Source organism: Sceloporus occidentalis, unplaced genomic scaffold, assembly GCF_023333645.1.
Source record: "Sceloporus occidentalis isolate IW3139 unplaced genomic scaffold, rSceOcc1.0.p SCAF_8, whole genome shotgun sequence".
In the NCBI taxonomy this organism is placed as follows: Eukaryota; Metazoa; Chordata; class Lepidosauria; order Squamata; family Phrynosomatidae; genus Sceloporus; species Sceloporus occidentalis.
The window spans coordinates 7,694,848-7,721,853 of NW_028316988.1; the positions used below are offsets into that span (position 1 = coordinate 7,694,848).

Sequence of the window (27,006 nt, forward strand, 5' to 3'; positions counted from 1 at the left end):
TGGACCTTTTACATTATGGAATGTTATCCATGCCTAGTTGTGCAGCAGAAACTCCTCTTTGTTGTTGTTGTGTTCCTTCAAGTCAACTCCAACTTATGGCGACCCTAAGGAGAACCTATCATCGGGTTCTTTTGGCAAGATTTGTTTGGGAGAGGGGTTGCCATTGCCTTCCCTTGAGGCTGAGAGAGTGTGACTTGCCCAGGGTCACCCAGTGGGTTTCATGGAATATTGCATCCAATTCTGGGCACCAAACTCAAAAAGGATGTGGAGAAATTGGAGAGTATCCAAAAGAGGGGGACTAAAATGATGAAACCATGTCCTATGAGGAACGACTTAGGGAGCTGGGGATGTTTAGCCTGGAGAAGAGAAGGTTAAGAGGTGATATGATAGCCCTGTTTAAATACTTGAAGGGATGTCATATTGAGGAGGGAGCAAGCTTTTTTTCTGCTGCTCCAGAGAGTAGGACCTGGAGCAATGGATGCAAGCTACAGGAGAAGAGATTCCACCGTAACATTAGGAAGAACCTCCTGACAGTAAGGTCTGTTCAACAGTGGAACACACTCCTTCCTTGGAGATTATGGTGGAGTCTCCTTCCTTAGAGGTCTTCAAACAGAGGCTGGATGGTCATCTGTCAATGGGGATGCTTCGATTGAGAGTTCCTGCATGGCAGAATGGGGTTGGACTGGATGGCCCTTACAGTCTCTTCCAACTCTATGATTCTATGAAACCCTGGTCTCCAGAGTCGTAGTCAAACATTCAAACCATTACCCTTGTACTGAATTGCAAGGACATGTAAAGGGACATCCGCCATGCCCAATGTACATAAGGACTGATGCCATGCCAACAAACCAAAAACATACCTTTCACTGGACTGCTTGAAGTGTTCTGGACTTGTTTCAAGGTGGGGTTTAGGGCAGGAGGTGTCACAGTCTCAGGTCCAGATGTGTTTGGAATTTCACCACCTGCCAAATACATATATATATATTAGTTGGGTGCCAAAGGTGGAGGACTGGTGAAACTGTGGCCTATAATTAACTTCAACCCTTCCTTTTCTGTCTGCTTAGCCCAGTCTTTTGTGATCTTTGTTGCTGTTATTTTATCCCACCTTTTTCCAAGTTCAGGTTTTTAAAAAGCAGTTAAAATTTTACAAAATTTAAAAAGGTGATAAGACTATTAAAGAAAAGGGGACACTCATAGGGCAGTCCTTTCCAAGCATAAAAATCCACTGCTAATGGATCTTTGACAACAAGGAGAGACTTATGCGATATGGCAGCCTTCTTGACCAGATGCAGGGCATAGTGTGATAAGAATCAAGCTTATTGAGGGCTTCAGTATTGAATTTATTGCTCTGGAAGTCTGGGAAACCCTCTGGGGTGCCATAGTAGAGGAGGAAGCTCCAGTTTTGTTAGTCTTGGATATCTAAAAGCAGTGTTGGTTGTTATACCTAGGATAAGGCTATATTTGGAGTGGCTTGATTCTGGATAGGCAATTGAGAGCCATTAAGTAGGCAATAAGACCCACTCCAGATAGAGATAGTTTGTTGATCTGGATCAACACAGTTGGCTGTATTTTTGGCCTTTCTTTGTGGATGTGGGTTTAGGGATTGCCATAGTGAGCAACTACACTTTAACATCTTATGGTAGTCCCTTGTGGTCCTTGTGGTCTCTTCCAACTCTATGATTCTATGATTCTATGATCTAGTGATGCACTCGTCCAAGCATTAGAAACAGTGTTTCCCCAGCTTTGGTCCTCCAGATGTTCTGGACTTCAGATCCCAGAATTCCTGAACGTTGGCCAAGTTGGATGAGGTTTCCAAAACAGGAATTTACCCTTGTAGGACTAAAATTTGGAAACCACTGCAAGAGAAGGATAGGAATGGAAACTTACCAGAGCAGAAGGACTGTGGGCAGGTGAACCGCACCCGATAGTCATAGCAGCGTTGTCCTTTCCCCTGTTCCTCATTGATGCAGGAAAAGCCAAGGGTAGCATCGTTTCTGTTCAGAGAATGAACCAAATATATTAGAGGGTCCAAAGAAAGCAACACCTGTGACCAAACCAAGCTTGCAGAAGCATCCCATTGAGGACCGCCAACTGCTCCATTTTGCAAGAGAAAGAGCGAAATGCTTACACAATGAACTTCTGCCCAGTTTCTGAAGCTGGGATCCCACCCACGGTTTGGACCTCAATGTCACTTGGTTCAGAGCAAATTTCTTGGGGGTATTCTTGCTGGAGGTCAGCAAGTAGTTCATGGTCCCCATCACCGGAAGGATTGTCCTGGTTGAACCAACGGGTCTTGCAAATGATAGGAACTTCTGTCAAAAGAAGAGGGAGGGGGTCAGTTGTATCAGGAGAAGTTCTTGCATTCCTTGGCTCAGAGGGATTTCCCACTCCTCTGAAGGAACAGTTCAGTTTCATCACCATTGTACTAGTTTCATGCATCTAAAGTTGTGGTCTCTACAGAGTGGGTTTTGTGTTTCTCAGGAAGGACTCCATCATCATCACCGATGGAGAGGAACCAGTGGTGAGAACATAGTCCTCTTACTACCACAAGACCATGACTAGTTTCATGCATCCAAAGTTGTGGTCTCTGCAGAGTGGGTTGTGTGTTTCTCAAGAAGGACTCCATCATCACCAATGAAGAGGTACCAATGGTGAGAACATAGTCCCCTTACTATCACCAGACCATGACTGAGTAAGGGATCCCTGCTTTGTTACCACTATGTCTCTTCTGAGGAAGCCCACGAAAGCTCATGCTGCTAACTCCTTTCTCTCATTGAGTCTCAAAGGTGCTACAAGATCTCTATAGATACTGATTCTACAGACTAACATGGCTACATATTTGAATTCTTGCATTATGATTGCCGCAGTTCCTATTATGTTAAAATTCAATATAGTGGTGGCCCCAAGGAGGGTCACCTTGCCTTGTGATTCTGGGTACGGTTGCAAACCTTGCACTGTAGTTTTTGGACTGGTCTGGACTTGTTCCAAAGTTGGGCTTGGAGCAGAAGGTCCAACTACTCCTGGTCCTGATGTGATTGGGCCACCTGTGGAGAAAGAGCCTGTGTTTGATGGGAAAGGATGAGATCTGGTTGAATGGACTATTCACATGCGCAAATAGGTACCCATCGCCTGTGAGGCATTGACAGGTAACCGGAGGAGTTGTGTACACATCCCAAGCTTCCCTCTAACAACAGTTTTGCTATTGCTTACTTACCTTTCACTGGGACGGGTGGGCTGTTTTGGGCTTCTTCCAAGGTGGGACTAGGGGCAGGAGATGTAACACATTCTGATCCTGGTGTAGTCTGGACTTCACCACCTGCGTAAGTAGGGAAATGATTTTACTATCAATTGTAGCTGTGTCTTTCTCATGAGTCTCCCATAGGCATCTGGGTGACCACCTCAGCAAAACAAAGCTGGACTAGATGATCCTTTGGTGCAATCCAACAGGGCTTTTCTTACATTATTATGCTGATGGATAGAGAGCCTGCATGGTGTAGTGGTTTGAGTGTTGGACTATGGCTTTGGAGACCAGGGTTCGATTCCCAGCTCAGCAATAAAACCCACTGGGTGAACGTAGGGAAGTCACATGCTCCCGGCCTCTGTCAGAGTCAAGCTCCAGTGTCACAAAAAACCCTACAAAATCCTGAATTTCGTACAACTGAACCATGCCGGTAAAAGTGCGTCAAACATCATTGACTCCGCAGTACAGATTAGGCCTTAGTCACAGGGGTCCCACAAGGAATAGAAGAGTTTTCTGTTGTCATTTGTTGCCTTACCGATTTTCAATGTTCAGAGATTGAGGGAGAGAGGTGGGTTGGAGAGGAAGAAAGCAAAGGAGAAGCAGATGCCAACAGTCAGATCCAGGAAAGGTTTAGTCACCAAGAACCAAGGAACACAGGTATGAACTCTTACCGGAGCAGAAGGACTGTGGGCAGATTAACCGGATCTTGTAGTCAAGGCATTTCTCTCCTTTCCCTTGCAGGCTGTTGATGCAGGAAAAGCCAAGGACGACACCGAACCTGTTCAGGGAATAGATGCAACAGCATTAAGAGGAACTCAGCAATGGAGTTTCCCCATGCAACAATATTGATGGGTTGAAGGTGCCATGTGTCTGTTGGAATGAGGACAATATCATTAAGCAGAATACATGAAGCATCAACCACGGCTGTACATACAGAGTGTGCTATTCAAGTCATAGACACCAGGTCTAACAAAGGAGGAAAATACATGTGCATGTGTGCACAGTTTTCAAGACTGTACTCTTGCCCTGCGATTCCTCTCCCTTCTTCTGAGACATGGAGAAGAAGGTAAGAGCCAAGTCCTGAGATCTGGCAACCTTCAGTTTAGGGTGTCATGAAAAGAAATACCCAGAAATTCATTTCCAATCGATGAACCAAAAGGCTTGCAATTCTCATGCAACTACTGAACCACAGTCACCCTAGACTTCATTCCATCTACTCATGTCTGTAAATAGGATATAAAATCTGGACGTTTGAACCCAGACCACCGTCAAACTCCCCCTCCCACCTCAGCGTTTTACAGACTTTTGAAAACTCACGCAAAGAACTGCTGTCCAGTTTCGGAGGCTGGAATCCCGTCCACAGTCTGGACCTCTATCGCTATTGGATTGAAGCAAACGGCATCAGGATTGCTATCCATGATATGGAGGAGAATTTCATTGTCTCCAATTCCAGAGGGATTGTCTTGGTTAAACCAACGTGTCATGCAAGCTGAAAAGTGGAGTGGGAAAAGGATTATGAGAAAGTAAATACCCAGTTGCCTGAGAGGGAAGCCGCTGCGGAAAAACGAGAAACAGCGATTGGAGGTGAATGGCCACAACTTTATTAACACAACAAAAACCATGACAGCAACCAAAAGTAGGGTTGGCTCCAATGCATAAGGTCAGAATCTGTCATCCACCAGTCCAGTACTGAATGGATGAACCAAAGCGCTTGATCTTGGCCAAGCTTCGGGATGGCAAGGGATTATGGAATAATGCCCCACGCTCCATCGATCGCTCAATCGATGATCGCTTATCCGCATATGCGCATCATTGCATGTCTATCCCTTGCCAACGGGGGACGCTGTATCGATGATGCCCCCGCAATGGCAACACTGCATCGCTCGCAACACCCCCGTGTCCAAACAGACTCCCAATCCAGCGCTACGCAGCCCTGGAACGAGCCAATCACGGCTCGAGCGGCCCCACGCAAGGCATTGTGGGGGCGCTTGAGCTGCGAGTGGCCCAGATACAGCCACGGGGCTTCCCTGCCAGCAACCCAGCCATCCCGCCGAGGCGGGCGGACGCCTTTTGTAAAGGGGAACGTGTCATCCTATATCAACTTGTTTCTTCCACTACAAGGGGATTTACTCAGAGTTTGTGTAGTGGTTTGAGCATTGCACTAAGACTCTGGAGAACAGATTTTGAATCTCGGCTTGGCCATGGGAGGCTGTGCACTCCAAAGTAATACAACACCCCAGGTTGTGCCTGAGATGAAAACTCTTTGAGTTCCCGTCGTCTAAGGTTCATTCTTACCTTTCTGAGGAGGTTCGGAAAGTATCCAATCAGAGTCGGTGGTTGGTGCTGGAGCTGTCACACATCCAGTTTGTTCACCGTCTTCTACAGAGATGAGAGGAGTAAATTGTGAGTCCAACTTTGGACAAGCAGAATACAGAATCATTGAGTTGGGAGAGACCCCTTATGTTTCTATCTCCAGTGAAACAAGAAGATAACCTAGATGAGAATGAGGGCCAGCCAGGCTACCAAGATGGCCAACCATTCTCCAACACAACGTATTTTCTTTCTTTCTTTATTAAAAAAGAAATATACAACTTTTATTGAGTATAAACCTGGGACATACACAGACCCAAAGATCTGGTTCAGGTCCAAATTTGGCTTTTTTTGGAAACAGCTCATTTCTGCTTGGACTGATTCAGAGCCAGTTATATTTGGACTCACATCCCCAAACCAAATACAAGTATGAGAGCATGAAGATTCATGCCTTCTTTGTCCAACCAAGGAAAAATGTTTAAAAATTAAAGTAAAAGTGGGCCAGCAGGTTTAGCAGATACACATTTTTAAAGACTATTTGCTTTTAAACTGGGGTGCCTGTGATTTGGTGTCTGTGGTGCCATTCTTACCTTCATTCGGACACTCGGCACTAGTGGTCTGCTGTGTCACAGGCGGAAGAGTTTCAACTGGAGGGAGAGTTGTTCGTATCTTCACTGGAGCCACAGGTATCTTCACTGGAGGTAAAGTTGTTTCTGGTCTCACTGGAGCTTGAGGCGTATGGGCTGGAGGAACAATTGTTTCTGGTCTCACTGGAACTTGGGGTGTCTTCACTGGAGGTAAAGTTGTTTCTGGTCTCACTGGAACTTGAGGTGTCTTCACTGGAGGGAAAGTTGTTTCTGGTCTCACTGGAACCTGAGGTGTATGAGCTGGAGGAACAATTGTTTCTGGTCTCACTGGAACTTGGGGTGTCTTCCTTGGAGGGAAAGTTGTTTCTGGTCTCACTGGAACTTGAGGTGTATGAGCTGGAGGAACAATTGTTTCTGGTCTCACTGGAACTTGGGGTGTCTTCCTTGGAGGGAAAGTTGTTTCTGGTCTCACTGGAACCTGAGGTGTATGGGCTGGAGGAACAATTGTTTCTGGTCTCTCTGGAACCTGAGGTGTCTTCACTGGAGGGAAAGTTGTTTCTGGTCTCACTGGAACTTGAGGTGTCTTCACTGGAGGGAAATATCAGAAATTGAGCTTAGGATGCAAGCTTGGAAGGTAGTGAATAGAAGGCTGTAATGGATTCTCTCTAAGCATCTATTTGATGCTAAAGAAGTGCCTACATTTCTATTATACCCTCTCTCTCTCTACACACACACACACACACACACACACACACACACACAGAGTAGATGGAACACGGGACTTTAGCAGAGAGCATTTGAGATTCTTAGATGCATCTCTTTGACCATTGGAAGTTGGATGCTGGGACAGATGTCCACTTGGTCTGATCTAGTAGGAGTCTTCATAAACTTGTCCATGAAATCCTACTGCTTCCTGAAAGGGTTCCTTTTGCTTATGCTGTGCTCTGGTTTTGTACTTGTAAAATACTCATATGACTAGGGCGTATTCATTTTCTAGGACACATACATTCTCTTTCATATAAACAAGTTGAAAGAGCCCTTTTCTTGGAACTTCACAACATCCAGATCTATATCCTTAATCTTTGTTTCAGGTCAGATGTGTGCAGCCTTTTACCATCCGCATATGCTGTTGGATTATTATTCCCCTTATATCTCAGCACTAGCCATGCTGGCTAGGGATGATGAGATTTGGAGTCCAACAACATCTGGAGAACCATCTTTGCTCCATGGTCCTTCAAGACCAAAACCTACGCATCTGGAATCTTGGAGCATATATGCTTGATCAGGGTTTTTTATGCCCTTACAGATCTGCTCCTTCTTCTCTATTTGCACCAGATGGTGCAAATGTGACTAGTGTCCCAATGGATCCTGCATTTTCCTTCCATCCTTACCTCCTTGCTGGCTTTCAGAAGTGGTTTTCTCTAATTCAGGCGGAAGCGTCTCGACCGGAGGGAGAGTCGTCCTTGGTTTGAGTGGACCTTGTGGGCGAGGAGCTGAAGAGAAAGATCAGATTCTCAGATTTAAAATGGAGTTCTGGAAAGAGATGGGCGGAGGTCCCCAAGATGGCAACTCTAGTCTCAGCTAGAATTGTCCCATTGTATCACTGGGATTCGCACAGGTATTGGCTCAGCTTTCATCATTCAATTGCAACTGGTAATTGTGTTCTATGAGACTTACTCTTGGGCAAAGGACTACTGCATTGCAACCTATTCTCCCTCTTCCAACATTCATAGGCAAAGTAAGTCTCTGAAGATGCCAGCCATAGATGCTGGCGCAACGTCAGGAATAAACTCTTCTAGAACATGGACACATCGCCCGAAAGACCCACAAAAAACTGAAGTACATAATATTGCTGTTGTGCATTTTCAAGCCATTTCTGACTTATGACAACCCTAAGGTGAAACTATCATTGGGGTTTTCTTGGCATGATTTGTTCAGAGTGGGTCTGCCATTGCCTTCCTCTGAGGCTGAGAGAGTGCGACTTGTCCAAGATCACCCATGGTTTTCCATGGCCAAGTGGGAGTTCAAACCCTGGTTTCCAGGGTCCTAGTCCAACACCCCAACCACTACACCACACTTTCTCATCCTCAGAGAAAACCCCACCTTTGCACAAATCTTGCCAAGAAAACTCTGTGATGGTTTCAGCTTAGAATGGCCATAAGTTGGAAAAGATTAGAAAGCACAGGACAACCCTATTCCCACTTACAGATAAATCGGTGTGCGATCCAAATCGATGGATCAGTTCAACAGCGGAGTGTGGTTCCCACTACATTTGCCCCAATCACATTTTCTTCCTCCAAAATAACCCACTTGCGGTTCCCGTTCACAAACAAATCAATTCAAAACGATTCGGTCCTGGCCGGCCGAAGGGGTAATTTGAATCGATTCCGATCCGCACGTGATTCACACGTGCGCATATTCGATTTATCGAAAAAGAAGCGGAAGAAATCAGCGTCAAAAAGAAGCGGGTTAAATGGGTCTGGAGCATGGTCTCCCTCTCCGGATCGCTTCAGCGATTCGGATAAAGTGGTTACCAGGATCATTTGAACCAGTTCAAAGCGATACACGATCCGGTTCAAAAGGTAGTAGGAAAGAGGCCGCTGCAACAGATAAATAAGTGCAGAATGCAGGTGCACTGTGTAAGAGATGCAGTCCTCTCCTCTGTCTCTAAACCCCCCATCTCTAAAGAGTTACAAAACCCTGAGTCCTGGGTCTTCCACCCTTCGAGGTTTGCATGCAACACCCACATGCATTTGTGTGTTACAGATTCCCGTTGCGCACCGCAAGAGGAGTGGCTGAACTACCAGAGGCTGAGAAGAGAAGGAAAAATACTGACCTTTGCTAGGAGAAGCTTTAGTTTCATCAGCACCTGCAGAAAGAGAAGCAGTTGTGGGCAGTTTCGGTTGGAACCATCCAGATGCTGGCAGCAATATCTGGTTTTCTTTAAGTGGATCACAGTATGTGTGTGTGTTTTCTATGTTGTTGTTGTTGTTGCTGTTGTTGTTTCTTCACTTACATCCTCCCTTTCCCATAAAATGAGGACCCAGAGCATTGTTGTTGTTGTGTTGCTGTGTGCCTCCAAGTGATTTGTCATGTGCAATTTTATTAATAAGGTCAGTATTATATTGATTGTATCTTTGTATTTTGTATTTATTTTATCGGATGTAATCCTGCCTCGATCTGCAGGGAGAGGCAGGAAATATAAATATATTATTATTATTATTATTATTATTATTGACTTATGACAACCCTAAGGAGAACTATAATGGGGTTTTCTTGGCACGTTCCTTCAGCGGGAGGTTGCCATTGCCATCCTGAAGGCATGCAACAATAACAACAATGTTTTTTTGTGCACTGAGGCACGTTACAGACCGCAAAGAAGGGGCGGTCTCACGCCGCTGCTGGTTGCAGCGTCCGGGAACCGCAAAAGCCAAATGGCGCAGTTTCCAGACGCTGCAAAGAAGGAGTGCGATTTTAGCGCTCCTTCCTGCGGCCTGGAAGAGACGCCGCGAGTGCCGAAGCGCGCACTAGCGGCATCACTTCCGCCGCACAACGTGCGGACTCAGAGCTTCCGCTACGTCAAAATGGCGGCACCCATCTATATGCGGCACCGCCATTTTGATGTAGTCATTACGTGCGAGGGGCAAGGCGCGTCAGGAAGTGCTGCCCCTCGCATGTAATGACGGCGCGATGACGGCGCCTCATGGGCCTGTCTGTAAAGCACCTGAATTCCAAGGGGAACGGGTAATTTTATTGAATGCCTTTCAATAAAGCCACCAGATCGATCAGAGGAGCAGGTGCCACCATTGATGCCCCAATGGTCAAGACGAATGGCAGCTGGTGGCTTCCAAATGAATGACGTGGTGAATCTCCTCTGTAGTTTTTTATGGGTGTTTCGGGTTATGTGGCCATGTTCTAGAAGAGTTTCTTCCTGACGCTTCGCCAGCATCTGTGGCTGGCATCATCTTCTGAAGATGCCAGCCACAGATGCTGGCGAAACGTCAGGAAGAAACTCCTCTAGAACATGGCCACAGAGCCCAAAACACCCACGAAAAACTATGGATGCCGGCCATGAAAGCCTTCGACTTCACAAACCTGCTCTGTGTTTTAGTATGAACTTTAAATGAGCTGTCCGAGGCACTGAACCCATTTTGCGCATACAATTCAACATCTTGGACAGCTTCTTCAGGTTCAATCCCTGGGCAGATTTACCGCTGTATTAATGCGGGAGACATTTGCTGTTGAAGATGTCAGGATAAGCAAAGAGGTAGCCACCTTATTATTATTATTATTATTATTATTATTATTATTATTATTATTATTATTATCCATAGGGGCCATTTTATTTTATTTTATTTTATTAACCAATAATATGTATTAGATTTTATATACACAAGTATGTAACAATCATATTCCAACACGCATCATGTTTTGCCACCAATTTTCCCATCTTCACGCCTTCTTTATGCTTAAACACCGCTATCCAATTTTCAACATTCAATTCAACTTAATTATTTCGTCCTCTTATATCGATGATCATTCAGATTTGCAACACGTTCGCTATTGCACATCTATTTCCCATTTCTCTTAAAGACCCCGCATCGAGATATTTAAAACAGTTATATACAATTGCTCTGTCACAAAGTTGACACTTTTTGCTTCGGTTAATACCAGTTCTGTAACATATATAGCTATTTCTTCTCTCTCTCTCTCTCTCTCTCTCTCTCTCTCTTTTAGTATTATTTTACAAAATAGCTTAATTGTTTTAATTGTTGGTAAGGACATTTGGGAATATTTTATATAGCTTTCCCTGTACTTCGTCTTTCCTTACAGTATTGCAATACCAAATTCCAGTCTTCCTTCCATGGATGGGGGACACCTGGCTGAATGAAACTACATGTGAAAGGGATCTGGGAGTCTAAGTGGACCACAAATTGAACCTGAGTCAATAGTGTGATGCAGCAGCTAAAAAGGTCAATGCGATTTTAGGCTGCGTCAATAAAAGTATAGTGTCTAGATCAAGGGAAGGAATAGTGCTGCTCTGGTCAGGCCCCACTTGGAATATTGTGTCCACTTCTGGTCACCACAATTCAAAAAGGACATTGAGAAACTGGAGCATGTCCAAAGGAGGGCAACCAAAATGGTGAAGGGTCTGGAAACCATGTCCTATGAGGAACAACTTAAGGAGCAGGGGATGTTTAGCCTGGAGAAGAGAAGGTTAAGAGGTGGTATGATAGCCCTGTTTAAGTATTTGAAGCGATGTCATATTGAGGAGGGAGAAAGCTTGATTTCTGCTGCTCCAGAGAATAGGACTCAGAGCAATGGATGCAAGCTCCAGGAAAAGAGATTCCAGCTCAACATTAGGAGGAACTTCCTGACAGAAAGGGCTGTTCAACAGTGGAACGCACTTCCTTGGAGAACAATGGATTATCCTTCTTTGGAGGTCTTTAAACAGAGGCTGGATGGCCATCTGTCGGGGATGCTTTGACTGAGAGTTCCTGTATGGCAGGGGTTTGAATTGGATGGCCCTTGTGGTCTCTTCCAACTCTACAATTCTATGATTCTATTCTATGCTTCCAGTGTTTGAGCGACCTTTCATTCAACAAAGCTGAAGGCAGCCTTTCAAACTGATGGGTCCTACATTGTGTAAGGTCTACTTCACTGAAGGGTTGGAAAGACTATTCAAATCTATTTCAAAATTGAATAAAGGGGGGGGGGGGACATGTTTCTTGGGTGTTGGGAAACCCTGACAAACTACATGGGCAAGAAACATCACATTTTAGGATTGGAGTGGAATAATGCACAGAATAATGTGCAGAATAATGCGTGGAGGGGGGCGTTGTACAGAAAAATGGCATTGTATGTGCAGAAAGGGACTTTAATGTGCAGGAAATAACATCTGTATAGAAAATAAGATTCATGCACAGAAAACGGCATTTTTTTTAGTAGATGAAGACAAAAATCCTGTGCCGAAGATGCCATTTTCTCTGCAGGAAATGTGTTTTCTGTGCAGAAATGTTTCCTACACAGATATATTGTTTTCTGCACAGATGCACACAAATGAAAACCCTCACAGGCATTTTATTTTGCACAGATCCAAGTCCTGAAAATTGCATTTTTCAATTACTTTCTATTGCAGCAAGGAGGAAAATGGAACAAAATATGTATGAGAATGAGATTTACTGTCAGCATCAGCAGCAGCTTAAATTCAGAAGTATAGATATATACAGCTAATGCATATCTGCTCCTTTCCCAGTTGCTGGACAAAGACAGAATAAGTAAATATGATGTACACTTACCACTAAGGGAGACAGCCAGCAATACTCCAATGAGCTGAAAGGAGAAAGCATAAAGTGGTTAAAGCCATACAAAAAAGGAGAGAGTGCAGGGAGGAATTACAATGTAATGCCATGTTCAACTTCAATATGATTAGAAGACTTTATTCCTGACGTCCGCCAGCACCTGTGGCTGGCATCTTCAGAGAATGCCAACCACAGATGCCAGCGAAACGTCAGGAATGAACTCTTCTAGAACATGGCCACATAGTCCGAAAACCCCACAAAAAACTATGGACGCCGGCCATGAAAGCCTTCGGCTTTGCATTCATTATGATCGATTTTGCTAAGATGTACATCTAGGTCCTGCAGCATGACTCTATGACCCTCGGCTTCTGAAATCAAACCTGCTCCGATGCATTTGGAGGCATTGGTGGGTTCAACGGTTAGAGTCGTCCAACTATCATGGCTCTGCCCATGATAGTTGTTCCGATCTTTCATTAGAGTCTGTCTATTTTATTTCTATCATTAGTTGTTTTTATTCTCTTTTATAGATGATAGCTCTTGAAATAAATATTTATACAGAACTGGTTTTAAAAAACAGTCAAAGGACATTCTGCAAACAGGATTTGGCTTAGAAAGTGATCGAAAGGAAAAAGATCTCACCACGCTTTGGAGTCCTCTCATGCCCGACATCCTTGTGGTCAGTGTAATGTGGCAGGACCTGGGGTCTGGAGGTTTTATGGGTTGCTGGACATTGCTGCCATGTGTAAACTGAGCTACTGCATTTCCTGTCCAGCTGCATTTCAACCCCGTTGACATTTGGCGAGAGGGAAACCTTTCCTTCTTATCCCATCCATCTTGTGCTTAGGTTTCTCCATCATAACCTCTAGCAATATAGAGCAGAAGACGCCTCTCTGGACACCATTCAGAAAGGCCAAGGGTCAACCATGAGAAGGCCATTGCTGGAATCCAGTTTGAAGCCATTGCTCCATGTCCTGGTCTCTGGAGCTGCAGAAAACAAGCTTGCTCCATCCTCAATGCGACATCCCTTTAAATGTTTAAACAGGGCTATCATGTCAACTCTGAAGAGGTCAACCTCCTTGAGAAGTTATCATGGAGGAGGGCTTCCACAACCTCTCCATAGGGAGACCTTAAAGGGTTCCCTGGAAGGTTTCATACTATGTCTGAGAGGTGTCAGATCCAAGGGTGTTACTAGGGGTGTGTAGGGAGTGAGAACCACACTGGGTGGCACCTTAAGAGGAGTGACACCACTACTCCCCAAACATTGAAGATGTGGGGTGAGCTGTGATTCAGTAGATGGAGAAAGGAGATGCTTGCTCACCAGTTAGTGAGGTGCTTGTGTCTTCTGCCCATTGAACCTTAAAGGCATGGGAGGGTTAGTGAAGCTCAATGGGAAGAGCAGGAGATGCTTGCCTTGCTTGTAGTCACAATGTCTTCTTCTCTATCCACTAAGGCAGTGGTTCCCAATCTTCCTAATGCCGCGACCCATTAATACACTTCCTTATGTTGTGATGACCCCCAACCATGAAATTATTTTCGTTGCTACTTCATAACTGTAATTAAATAGGTGTTTTCCAATGGTCTTAGGTGACCCCCATGAAGGGGTCCCGGCCCACAGGTTGGGAACCACTACACTAAGGCATGTACAGACTATACCTCTTCCTCCACCTTCCTTTCCTGCCTGGCCATAATATTTTAAAAGCAGCCGAGGAAGTGGTGAGCCAAAAGATTCATTCCCAGCCAAATCAAGTTCTACCTTGGAGAGTGGTGGAGTCTCCTTCCTTAGAGGTCTTTAAACAGAGGCTGGATGGCCATCTGTCAATGAGGATGCTTTGATTGAGAGTTCCTGCATGGCAGAATGGGATTGGACTGGATGGCCCTTGGGGCTTCTTCCAACTCTATGATTCTATGATTCTAAGATAGTCGGTAAGGATGCAATGGTAAGGAACATTTCATGACATCTCCAATAGCAATCCAATAATATCTTGATGGGCCACCCAATCCCTATCCCTGCTATTGTTAGTCCCAACTACTATAGACCTGATTTACCACTCAAGAATGGATCCAATGGGTTTGCTTTAACTAGGACTATCCAATAATACGTGGTTCTAAAGCAGAGTGCTTGAACACTGCATAATGTTCTTCTTTGATAGTGTTATTGCTTGTTTTGCAATTGGGCTTTCATTGGTTGAACAGTCCTGGATTTCGGAGCAATCGATCAAAGCAGACTTGGCCAGATGGGATTTGGCTAGTTAAATTTCTTAAGATGACTTTCATCCCTGCAGGCTTCTTTGGTTCCCTGGGCTTCAGTTGTCTTTTCTGAGTCACTTTCATCCTGAAACCTTCCTTCCTGCTCAGAGCCATTTCTTATCTCTAGTCTCTGTGTGAAGGTCAAAAGATCTGAGGTCAAACAAAGGTGTTTCGCAGTTCTCCCTACAGATACAGACAAGAAAGCAATGAAAAATCTATAAGGTTGGCCTGTCTTCCTTCCTTCCTTCCTTCCTTCCTTCCTTCCTTCCTTCCTTCCTTCCTTGTGAAAGGACAAAAAGAAAAGGCGAGAATCATAGAATCGTAGAGTTGGAGGAGACCCCAAGGGCCATCCAATCCAACCCCATTCTGCCGTGCAGGAACTCTCAATCAAAGCATCCTCGACAGATGGCCAACCAGCCTCTGTTTAAAGACCCCCAAAGAAGGAGACTACAGCACTCTCCAAGTGTTGCAAAAGTCAGCAACCATCGGGATCCTCAAACATAGCATTATAGAATGATAGAGTTGGAAGAGACCCCAAGGGCCATCCAGTCCAACCCCATTCTGCCATGCAGGAAATCTAAATCAAAGCATTCCCGACAGATGGCCATTTTTGTGGGGTTTTCGGGATATATATCCCACTCTCTTCTATGCCAGCATTCTCTGAAGATGCCAGCCAGAGATGCTGCTGAAACGTCAGGAATAAACCCTTCCAGAACATGCCCACAGAGCCTGAAAAACCCAAAAATCTACACATGTCAGTCATGAAAGTCTTCGACTTCACAGTTTTGGAAGTGATTGTATCCACAGTTGCATTAAGACTGTTGTTCTGGTGTTTTACCAGTGTGGTGGCAGGCATGCATCTACATGAAATCGATTTATTGCTGGAGTTTATTGCATCCGGCAATAAATGTATTGATTTGTAAATGTATGATGGAGCAAGGATGTTGGACTAGATAGGACTTTGTTCTGACCATGCATAGCTCTTCTTATCTTCTTAACTTCCACCATCCTCATTATTGGATGATAAGGACAAATGGGAATTGCAGTCCAGCAGCAGCAACATCTGGAGGTCCATACATTCATCATTAAGGTTGCCAGCATGAAAACTGGGGAGGACTCCTCCACCTTTAATGGTTGCGTAGAAGATGGTATTTCAGCCAATGTTCAGCCAAACATCTTGATTGTGTAAAGGAAAGGGCAACCAGGGAAGAAGGAACCCCTGTTGAAACTCTCTCTTCTACGCAACCGACGGGAGACCTCTCTAGTTTTCGCTCTAGCAACCTTATCCACCATCCTAGCCTACAGTCCTCACATTTGAAACATTGAGGGCAGAGAGGAAATGCTCCCGCATGGCTCTGCAAGTTGAACTGGTTTGGCAGTAGCTGCTGTGCACAACAGCCTTTGAGACTTTTACCTATCCTGTGGTGATGGGGCGATTGCCCCACATGCCCAGAAGAAAGGTTTCAGCAAACTCTGGCATGATTAATACACAGGACACCTGCATGTTTCCATAGCTTTCTCTGTCCTGAGGCTACTCTGAGGCTTTGTTTGTGGGCAGGTGATCCAGTGACACAGTACCTGCCTTTCCAAATGGTTGATAGACATCTGCAGAATCAAAGCATTGGAAGAGACCCCAAGGCACTTCCAGTCCAACTCCATTCTGCCATGGAGGAATACAACATCAGAACTCTCCCAATAGATGACTGACCAGCCTCTATTTCCAAAGCCCCAAAGATGGAGATTTCACCACACTTTGAGGCAGCATTTCCCACTGTCAAACAGCTTTTACAGTCACTAAGTTCTTCCTAATGTTGTGCTTAAACACCTCTAAGGAAGGAGAGTGTGTTCCACTGTCCTTACTGTCAAGAAGTTCCTCCTAATGTTGAGCTGGAATCTCCTTTCATGAAGCTTGCATCCATTGCTCCAGATCCCAGTCTCTGGAGCAGCAGAAAACAAGCTCGCTCCCTCCTCAATATGACATCCCTTCAAGTATTTAAGCAGGGCTCTCATATCACCTCTTAACCTTCTCTTCTCCAGGCTAAACATCCCCATCTCCCCAAGTCATTCCTCATAGGGCATGGTTTCCAGACCTTTCACCATATTAGTCACCCTCCTTTGGACATGTTCCAGTTTCTCCACATCCTTTTTGAATTGTGGTGCCCAGAACTGAACACAATATTCCATTGATGCAATTGATGCTTAAACCCCTTCCAAAAACAGAGTAGTATTGATCTCCACCGACATAATAGGTGGCATGTTGGCTCTATTTTCTCCCTCACTCCAAATCCCCCGAATCACTTGAAACAAGAACCACAGAAAGAAACGAAAGTTGGAACTCAGTATGGGACTTAGGTCTTTTAAAATGAAACTATGTGTGCAAGGAGTAGCACTGAGCAATTCTGCAATGTCTGTGTCTGGATGGCCATCTGTCGGGGATGCTTGGATTGTGATTTCCTGCATGGCAGGGGGTTGGACTGGATGGCCCTTGTGGTCTCTTCAAACTCTACGATTCTATGATTCTATGATTCTATGATTCTATTCACCAAGGGGCTGCTGTGATGTTATTGCATATGGGAACCCATGGAATGATTGACGCACGTCACGCACCATGTTCCTGTGCCATCAGCTATTCTATTTCTCTCATCAGCTAGGATATTTAGGGTTTTTAGGGTGGCGTAGGTTTAACATTTTCATTTCAAACATCTCTAGTCCCAGTGAAGAAGGGTTGACGGAGCACCTGGGCAACAAAGTCCCACCGAAAGAGGGAAAAGAAAGGGGAGAGAGCATGATTCATGAACTCAAAGCATGCCAGATCCTTCTGGAGATATATCTGAGTTAGCAAAACACAAGCGATGAAATCAACTGAAAATTCAGATTCAACCACAAGAGGGCCCAGGTTGACATTTTGTTGTTATTTGCAAGCAATTTAACCCTATGAATTAGAAATGTCCACATCTTCAAGACTTTCTTTACTGAGTCTATCCTCCTGTAATGTGATGTCCTCTTTTCCCTATGTATCTTACTAGTTCTGTGTCTGGCCCACCCCACATATTCAGGGATAATCATATTGGTCATATAACAAAGTACAATAACACCCGAAATCCACAGAACAGCGATACCTTTGTTGTAGCTGTTGTTGTGTGCCTTCAAGTTGTTTGAAGCAGACTTATGGCAACCCTTAGGCGAACCTATCATGGGGTTTTCTTGCCAAGTTTCATGGCTATCCTCCGAAGCTGAGAGAGTGTGACTTATCCAAGGTCACCCACATGGCTTTGAGCTTATGCACAAAGCTGTGAGGGAGTGCGTGGAGCACAAGGGGCAGCGCATCCCATTTAGATGCATGGGGCACACGCCTATGGCGTGTGCATGCTGCACTGCCATGCCACTGCATGCACAAGCCCCATTCACTTGAATGGGGCTTGCGCATGCACAGTATTTGGCTTACGCGGGGGGTCCAAAACAGATCCCCCACATAAGCCAAGGGCGCACTGTATTCTTTCTACCCTGCTTTGCCCAACTGCTCATGCATGTATAGCTATGCGGCCATAGAGAGACCTGCCACTTCCAGCTTCTCTCTTTCAGACAGTTTGTTTTGTGATGAGATGATTCACAGCCGGACGAGAGACTGCACCGGGGTTTATTATCGATGTGTGACGTCTTTTGGCATAAGTGTGTGAGCATTTTGAGTAAACAGTGTTTAACAACTTGAATGGAGATTTCTGGGGAGTAAACACACTGAATCTGATAACTGTTTCGACCTTAGGTTGAGAATATGGGTTTGCAGAGGAAGGAATTTCAAAAAAGGGAATTAAATCACCTTTTCCTTCCATCTCCCCTTTGCTTTATTGGTCCCATTGCTTTCTAGTTTACATTCATTCCTTCTGGAGTAATGGGTAGAAACATGTAGATTTCTATTCCATTAAAACATTGGCATTGGCATCTTGGACTTTGGAGCAGAGGGTTTGATTCTCTCCTCTGCCGTGAAATCCATTGGGCGACCGGTCATTTAAATCGTTTTAAGAACAAAACATAATTAAGCTAATTATGATTTTAAAAAAATATACAGCACTTTGTTAATCATAAATTAACAAAAACGACCCCTTCAAAATGTGAAACTCAGTCGGACTCAATGCAGATTCCAAAATGGAAGAGGATGAAAACCTGGAGAGAAAGCATGGGAAATTACTTGTTTGCATGATAACTGCAGCAAGATTAATATGAGCATCATTGTGGAAAAGGACTGAAATGCCAAGATTAGATTATTGGTTTATAAAACTATATGACTACATGGAAATAGATAAATTGATGTATAGGGTCTAAAAAGTCAATGGAAGAATTGAAGAAGGAATGGGGTTCACTGATTGATTTCTTAAAGGAAAAAGGGAAATTGCTATGGAAGGATACGAAAGAAAAATTGAAGATGAACCACAGATTTGTGATCAATAATACTAGATAAGAAACGGATGAAAGTACATATTGCTATACAATTTATTTAGGGTTAGAAGAAGTAAGGAAGTTGATGTTTTAAATTTGGTTTATAATTGCGTTGACGTTAGAGTTTATTGTTAGGATCTGTTTTCAAATTAATTTTAAAAATTAATAAAATTAATTAATTTTTAATAAAATTAATTATTTTTTTAATATGAAAGTCAATTAAAATGTGCCGAAAAGCTGGCACTATTTGAGTCAACTCCGATGAGAATTTAATATGGGGCAAAGTTACCGAAGAATTGACCCGTTCGATTTGTCTTTAAAATATGACGGCGGAGTAGGATCAAATATTGATAGTGCAGACTTCTTTTCTGACAGCACTGTAAAATAAATAATGACTCATATCCTCATTAATGGTTGATGCAAGAAAATATCCTTCACTCAAAGTTTCTAACAAGATTACTAATACAAATTGACTCTCATGCCACTGGGCAGCTGTTAATGTTTGGCCATGATGTGGCTCATAAGGATTGCAAAAGCCATCTGCCAACTCACTTCAGCTTCAATATGGGAATGAGGCTCTTTTGGGGGAAGCAGGGAGAGGATCTCTACAAGCATTTGATGGCATAGGTCACATAAAACATGGAAAGTCCTTAAAGGCATGAGAGTGGCCACTCCATCTTAGGACCTTATTGCACAGGCCCTGGGGACGTGATCGGGGTGGAATAAAAGGGGGCAGGATGGGAACAGAATGGGGGCTGTCACCCATTTTATCACACGGGATGCCGCCGACACCGCTCATAGCATTGAACCAAGGCAGTTGAAGTGGAGCCATACTGCATTATTTCTGCAGTGCAAAATCCTTGGCTATGCATTAGGTGAGATTCAAAGATTTCTTCAACCTACAAGTCTGAGATGAAGAATGACTAAATGATAACCAAGGTCAGATGACGAAAGCATTGTTTAAGTCCAATGGGCTGAAATGTATTTTCCCAGGTTCGTGAAGAGAACTAGGTCAGGGCCCTCCCCATGGTTGTTGCTCCCCCAACACACACATACACACACACACCTTGCTTTTACGGGATGGCAATAAATTGTCTCCAGCAAATATGGCCAGATTAATAAATGACCAAGCCTGGTCTGTGTGGAGGCTTTATAAAGCAGTCCCTGTTTGTGGGGAAGGTACAGCCGGAGGGAGTTGGCGCTCAGCAACAAGAGGAGACGACAAGCCTTTCTCACCTGGAAGAAGGAAGAGGACAAGTATTGGCAGCAACTGAATGCACAACTGTTCCAGAAGGACCAAGACCTCAGACGGAGGAATCATGAAGACCATCATGGTCCTTGTCATCTTCACAGTTCTGATGGTGGCCCATGTCTCCCAAGCTTCTGTCCAAGTCCAGGTGAGATTTCTACCTCCCTCCAAAAAATACCCCCTTTGAGAGGAATGCTTCTAAAAATTGATGGTAACACAATGAGAAAGTAATATGTTACCCATAAGTCATTCCTTTTGTATTGAAGAGGGCCAAATGCATTTAGTTTTTGAAGTCCATCTCCATGGCTTTCCTTTCCTCCAGACTGAGAATGAGGTTCCCCCACTTTTTTTATGGCGCATGTCTCTGTTTGCAAACAGCCACAGTCCCATTCCACAGCCCCCATACAACCCATTTTTTCAATGTTAAAAAAGTGAAATCAAAGTGAAATCAAAGCCAGGCATGCATTACATGGCTTCTTCACCAGCCTAACAGCACTCCAGAAAGCCTTCTGAAAGGGTTAATGGTACAGTAAAAGTTTCCCATGGAGGTAAAATTCAGAGACATAGCCATGTTAGTCTGGAATATCTGTCTGCAAAGGGTTCTTGTAGCACTTTTTAGATTAATCATGCAAAAGAAATTGTAGCATAAGCTTTCATAGAAGTGGTCTACTTCCAAGTAAGTAGACCAAGGTCTAATCTGCACTGCAGAAATGGTACCCTTTTGCACCACTTTAAGTGCCATGGCTCAGGATAGCATAGGATGGGGCTACAGCACTTAAGTGCATGAGTTCTAGAGTGTAGAAGCAGTTCAAAACATGCTTGCTCCATCTTCTAATGCACGTCTCCAGATATTTAAAGATAGCTATCACATCATTTGTTGTTCCTGCATGGCAGGGGGTTGGATTGGATGGTCCTTGTGGTCTCTTCCAACTCTACGATTCTATGATTCTATGATCATCTCAGGTTCTTCAAGGACATCTCAAATTACTGAGATCCCACCATGTCCTAAGGCAGTCTTGGTGGGATGGAGAGATCAGGCTGGGGAGATGCTTGGCTTGGCCTGAGATTTTGCTTACTTTATGCTTTGGTTGATTTGGGGTAGGATGGAGAACGTTCCTTCTCACTGGAATCTGTAAAGAAGCTGAAGGAGATCTTGGGAACACAAGCAGGACCGGCTTCGTCCCGACTGAAGAGCCAACTCGCCTATGTCACCGTCTGCACACACCCGGAACTCCCCAAGGAATTCTACAGTGTCTGTCAAAGGAAAGAGGCCCCCCTGGTTTTCAAGAGGCTTAGTAAGTAGGACTCTTCTCGTGTCATATTCCTGTTGCTGGGAAGGACTTTGCATCTTTCAGCAAGGAGGGATGAAGAGGAGCCTGGAAGCTTCCAGGCTCAAACTTGGTTGCCACCAGAACCAGCCAACCTGATGAACCTATGCTAGTTGTCCCCATTTCACCACTGATCTATCTACCCCAACAATCCCCCTGAATCATAGAATCATAGAGCTGGAAGAGACCATAACAGCCATCCAGTCCAACCTCCTGAGGCTCCCTAAAGATGAAGCAGGAGGGAGAGCTTGGAAACGTTCCTTTTTGGACACATCATCCAGAAGAGTAATATGTTTCCAGACTCTTGGCTGAGTTCTTCCTCTATCCCTTTGCTGCCTGAGAGCTTTTCATTGCAAATGGCGTGGGAAGGAAGCCCTGGAGATTATATAGAAGCAAGCTCAAGGAATCTCTGTAGTTACAGGTGGGGGCAAAATAGTTCGGCAACAAGGATGGCTCTTCCATTAGGCAGCAGATACTCTGAGGTGTTAGCATGGTATTGGAGGGAGCAACTGTGCAATATATGACCCCACATACTCATACACACACTTAATAAGCCTGTTACCATCAGGTGTTCCCAATATCCTTGTCCCTACTATTCCTGCTGCCCCCGACAGCAAAATTGCTGGGATTAGTTCTGCTAAGCAAAGTCCCCCTTGTAATGTTTGTGTTGCATTATTTTGAGATTCCCAACCACACCTCCAGCTCCTGTGTCACCCCATTTCAACTCCGTTTGACTTCTGTTTCTCTTCTGTTGCATTTCTGTTTTACCTCCATCGCATGTTGGGCAACAATTCTGTTGCTTGTCCCAAAGCACTTGTCTCAAACATGTCCCAAACTCAAACACTTGCTTGCAACCTCTCTAGACAACCATTGCTCAATCGTTTCCACACTCTCTCCCCCAACCCAAACCATTTAGCTTTTGCTAAATCTAGGCTGAGCCAAGACATTTTGTGGCTGAGCTGCAATTCTTTGCTTTATTGACTTAAACCCCTATATCTTATCTCTTTTAATCCTGGGCACTTGCTTATTTTTCCCCACTTGCAGGATAATACTCAGTGTGTGTGTGTGTGTGTGTGTGTGTGTGTGTGTGTGTGTGTTTAAAACTTAAACTATAAATAAGTATGCCCTAGGAATCATCAACTCAGAAAACTGCTCAGGGAAGACAGATACGACTCTTCCATGGATACCAATAGATTGTGGAAATAGAGGCAGGTTTTCCAATAGACCAGGAGTGAGGAAAGCTCTGCCTATGCAGCCCTAAGCCCTGTTTTTGTCCCCTTGAAGAAATCTCCCCAAACTAGCATGATTTTGGCTGGTTTTTGGCCACCAAATGCTGGAAACCATCCACAAATGCAGTGGTTTCACTCACCCACCACGAAAGCACTCCATATCCATGCGATCCCTGTAAAAAGAGGCAAAACTCTTTGGAAAATGCAGACACAAAGTATTTGGAAGTGATGTTGCATCATTTGTGTTGTCCTAGAACAAAGGGGAAAGGTGCATAGGATGAGACAGGACCAAAACCCGAACTCTGCTGCTTGGGCAGTTGCTCACTTCCTCTATTGTTGTTGGTTTTGTGTGCCTTCAAGTCATTTCCAACTTAAGCCAAGCCCAAGGGGTCTTCTGGGCCTGAGAGTGTTTGACTCGCCTATGGTCACCCAGTGGATTTCTATGGCTGAGCAGGGAATCAAATCCTGGTCTCCGGTGACAGTCTCGATTAATCATCTCTGATCCCACAGTTGCTTTTTTAAATGTCCTAGTTCAGTGATGGCGAACCTATGGCACGCATGTCAGAGGTGGCACTCAGAGCCCTCTCTGTAGGCACATGTGCCATCGCCCCAGCATAGAGTTTGCTACTAGAAAGCCAGAGGGACATGACACTTTGCAATAAATAAGTGGGTTTTGGGTTGCAGTTTGGGCACTCGGCCTCCAAAAGGTTCACCATCACTGTCCTAGTTTTTCTCTCCTCCTTATGCTTCCCCCTTTGCTCTCCGCTTACTTTGATTGTTGCAAACTGAATATACATTGCAAAAATAGTTTGCATTCAATTCAGCTGGAGGTGGAAGGAAAGAAGAAGAGGAGTGAAATCTGGTCCTTCCCTGAAGACTCAGACCAAATCAAAATGCTGCAACCTTTCTTAGTTTCTCTCTTCTTTCCCATTAATAACTTTTCCCATTGACCACACTCTGATGCTGCTTGGCCACACATGTCCCAGTGCTCATCCGTGAAATGTTGGAGGGTATGCTATCATTTGGTTTACAAGCGCAGGGAATGCAAGGACCTGTCGAAATCTCACAGGCAAACTGGTGTCTTCTGTTTCTCAAACAGGCCTCGCAGTGCAGAACACGGATCAGTGTGAAATCTGTGCCAATGCCGCTTGTACTGGCTGTTATTGAGGATGGAAGATGATCTTGACTGAAAGCGCCTTTGCCACAAGACAGAAGATGGCCCCGGGTCTCCGGCTTGTTCTTTTCTTCTTCCGGGTGCGAGAAGGAGTATTTGTGCCATTGTGAAACTTCAGGCCAATTCTTGAGATCTAGCACTTCCAAATCTTGAGCTACTCTGAAGCGGAAAGTGCTAGAAGTTGCATTCGGAGACAATTTTTTGGGACTCTGGACTGAAAGGTCTTAGGGGTGGTGCACAAGTTTAGTTACGAAGCACTCAACTTACTCTTCTCTCCCTCCTCACTGTCATTGCTTGCCTTCATAGTTATAACTGTTTCCTTGTTGATGCTACATTAGAGTGGAAAACAAACAAAAGACAGAAGGAAGGAAGGAAGGAAGGAAGGAAGGAAGGAAGGAAGGAAGGAAAGAAGGGAAACAAAGAAATTAGCACAGGCTTTTGCAGACTCCACTCCATTTTGTCAGATGCAAGAAGCAGTGTTCACCTCTGAATGCTACTGCAATCAAAAGGCATTCCTCAGCCCTCTTTAAGAAAAGGAAAGAAATACTGTGAACATTGGCACTTTTGCCTAACCATGAAAGTTTTAAATGTTGCCATTTTTAAAGTCCTCTCTGATTTCATTCCAAATTTTATTATAGTTATTTTGAAATAAGTCAGTATTTTTGGAAGTTAACATAACACCTAAATATTTCACCTTTTTCTTTATTGGAAAAGCAGTTTTCCCAGTAATGTTTTCAGCCTCTTTTTCTGATAAGTTTAACTTTAGCATCATTGTTTTAGATTTGTTTATTCAATACCCCGAGACTTTCCCATATTGTTTAGGAATTTGAATTAGATGTTCGCTGGGATTTGCCATGGGATTTGCCATGGGATTTGCTATAGTCATCACCCTATCATCCGTGTATGCCCTTACTTTATATTTAAGATTATCGTGTCTAATCTTATTCAAAAGAACCTCCAAAGTTAGGATAAATAAGAGCAGTGCTAAAGGGCATCCCTGACGCATGCCTTTAGTCCTTTTGCCCTGGTGCTAAACGCATTTATTTGGCAATTTGGAAGACCAAGGACAACATAACACTTACGTTTTCATATTTGGAAATAACTCCGATGTTAGTTTTTATCAATGGTTAAAAGCAGGCCTCTGTCCAAATGCTGCAAGGCTGTTGATATATAAACCCAAACGCTCTCTAGAAAAGAACCTAATAACTGTTACAGTGACATTATTTCTTGCTATATCACTTCCACAGTGTGATGTTGTTATACCTTGTATATTTGCAACAAAGTTCAAAGGCATGGTTGTATCCAGATACAAAGGGCATGTGTAGCACCTTGGAGGCTAAAGAAGAGAAATACATTTGTAGCTTAAAGTTTTGTCGACTCAGTCTACTTGAATCTGGTGGTCACATCATCAGATTGCATCCGACGAAGTAGACTGCATCTACGTTGTGGAAATAATACAGTTTGACACCACTTTAACTCCCATGGCTCCATCCTACAGAATTTGTAGCTTTATGAAGCACCCACACTCTGTGGCAGAGAGGGCTAAATACCTTGTAAAACTGCACATCCCACATTTCCATAGATGGAGCTAAGTACTTAAAGTGGTGTCAGATTACATCATTTTTATAGTGTAGATGCATCCTGAGCAGAACTGAGCAGTCATAGGGAGACAATGGCTAACTGCAAGGCTTTTCCACCAAGTACAAGTAGGCCGCTGGATTAATGCAATTCTTGTTTGAGGACGGGGTCCAGGGTCATATGCTTGTTATAAGAGCATTCACACTTATTGCTAAGTAAGGAAGAAGCTTCTTGTAGAACCCCATAACTCTCTACTGGAGATGGGGTTCAACAAACACCTCTCAACCCTGAACTTCTTTCGGCTCTACTTTCAGTATCTGTCTATTGGCTTTGTTATGATGCCCCTGTTTCTGACCAAGTCAACGGTTGCCAAAGTACCACCTCCAGTTCAGGAGGAGGCTCCAACGCTTTGGCAAGCAGTGCTTCCATTTGGCTGTTTTTTGCAGCCACATCTAGCAACTCTTCAAGATGAGCACTTTAAGAATGCAAATATGTTGTCGTCAGTGTACATGCCTCAATAAATATATTATTGCATTAGCACTCTCTTGGGGAGGTTTTTCCTATGGCTAAAAAGAGACATTGTTAGCAACTAACTGAAGAGGAGAAAAAGACTGGGGAATCTGCAAAACCACGGAAAACATTTTTGCCACCTTGGTTCCCTTTCACCTACTGCCTGGATTGATGGTAGAATTGTGGCAGGTAGTAAGTGGCTCCAATGTCAATGGGGCAGTGAATCTGTTGCATGACAAAGGGCCTGAACAAATAAGCCAGAATAAAGCTGCTTCAGGTCACTTTGGAGGTATGCTGTTTAAATGATGCATGCATCCTAAAAGGCCAGAAGCCATGCCAAAGCTGCAGTTTTATTCTGGCCTATTTGTTTGGGCCCTGAGTCTGGATTAAAAGAGATTTTATGAACACATTTAGGGCATATTGTTCAGCATCAGGGTCAGGTCCTGTAAACTTGAGGCTAAAACCTGGAGCAGACCTCACCAACTTAGAAGCCACCAACTGCCATTGCAGTGGCATCAGACTGTACTACTCCTGGTAGACTGGCCTCTTTCACCACACCTGTGGGCATCAGGAAGCCACAGGGCATGGCACGCATATCTCATAGAATGATAGAGCTGGGAGGGAAATTCCCCAAACACAAAGAACCTCCCAGTTGACAGCAAAACATTGTGATGAGAACCATACTCCCCTTCACAAAGCAAGCAAATTGGGAACCACAAATCAGTTCTTTCGGGTTTACACAAAGCATATGACACACTGATGCTTGGGTGTTGTACCTTGAGCTCCACTGCAAGTAAATCCAAGGGATGTGATCTAC

General features: G+C 44.2%; 2 protein-coding genes across 2 annotated transcripts in view; one reads left to right on the forward strand and one right to left on the reverse strand.

The window, feature by feature from the left end:
• The window catches only part of LOC149307755 (uncharacterized), a 29,381-nt gene extending 8,927 nt beyond the window's left edge, over window positions 1-20,454 (reverse strand). Inside the window, exons 1-9 of the mRNA XM_089536805.1 lie at window positions 20,358-20,454; window positions 7,530-7,631; window positions 6,142-6,198; window positions 5,152-5,308; window positions 4,559-4,795; window positions 3,913-4,019; window positions 3,215-3,316; window positions 2,129-2,312; window positions 1,888-1,994 (exon numbers count right to left, since the gene is read on the reverse strand). Of these exons, the coding sequence (XP_089392931.1) occupies window positions 1,888-1,994; window positions 2,129-2,312; window positions 3,215-3,316; window positions 3,913-4,019; window positions 4,559-4,795; window positions 5,152-5,308; window positions 6,142-6,198; window positions 7,530-7,631; window positions 20,358-20,454 (1,150 nt within the window). The remainder of the gene's footprint in view (window positions 1-1,887; window positions 1,995-2,128; window positions 2,313-3,214; window positions 3,317-3,912; window positions 4,020-4,558; window positions 4,796-5,151; window positions 5,309-6,141; window positions 6,199-7,529; window positions 7,632-20,357) is intronic.
• On the forward strand, window positions 20,453-24,094 carry LOC149307756 (guanylin-like). The gene is made up of 3 exons (XM_089536806.1): window positions 20,453-20,518; window positions 21,473-21,665; window positions 24,027-24,094. The coding sequence occupies exons 1-3, from the start codon at window positions 20,453-20,455 to the stop codon at window positions 24,092-24,094; spliced, it is 327 nt and encodes a 108-aa protein (XP_089392932.1).
• Window positions 24,095-27,006: the final 2,912 nt, after the last annotated feature.

What these genes read in the sequence shown, in the direction of transcription:
- LOC149307756 (XM_089536806.1), top strand. Translation starts at nt 20,453, where the DNA reads ATGGTCCTTGTCATCTTCACAGTTCTGATGGTGGCCCATGTCTCCCAA. An exon ending in AAGCTTCTGTCCAAGTCCAG is followed by an intron (nt 20,519 to 21,472) that starts GTGAGATTTCTA and finishes GATTTGGGGTAG; the next exon opens with GATGGAGAACGTTCCTTCTC. An exon ending in CCTGGTTTTCAAGAGGCTTA is followed by an intron (nt 21,666 to 24,026) that starts GTAAGTAGGACT and finishes TTTCTCAAACAG; the next exon opens with GCCTCGCAGTGCAGAACACG.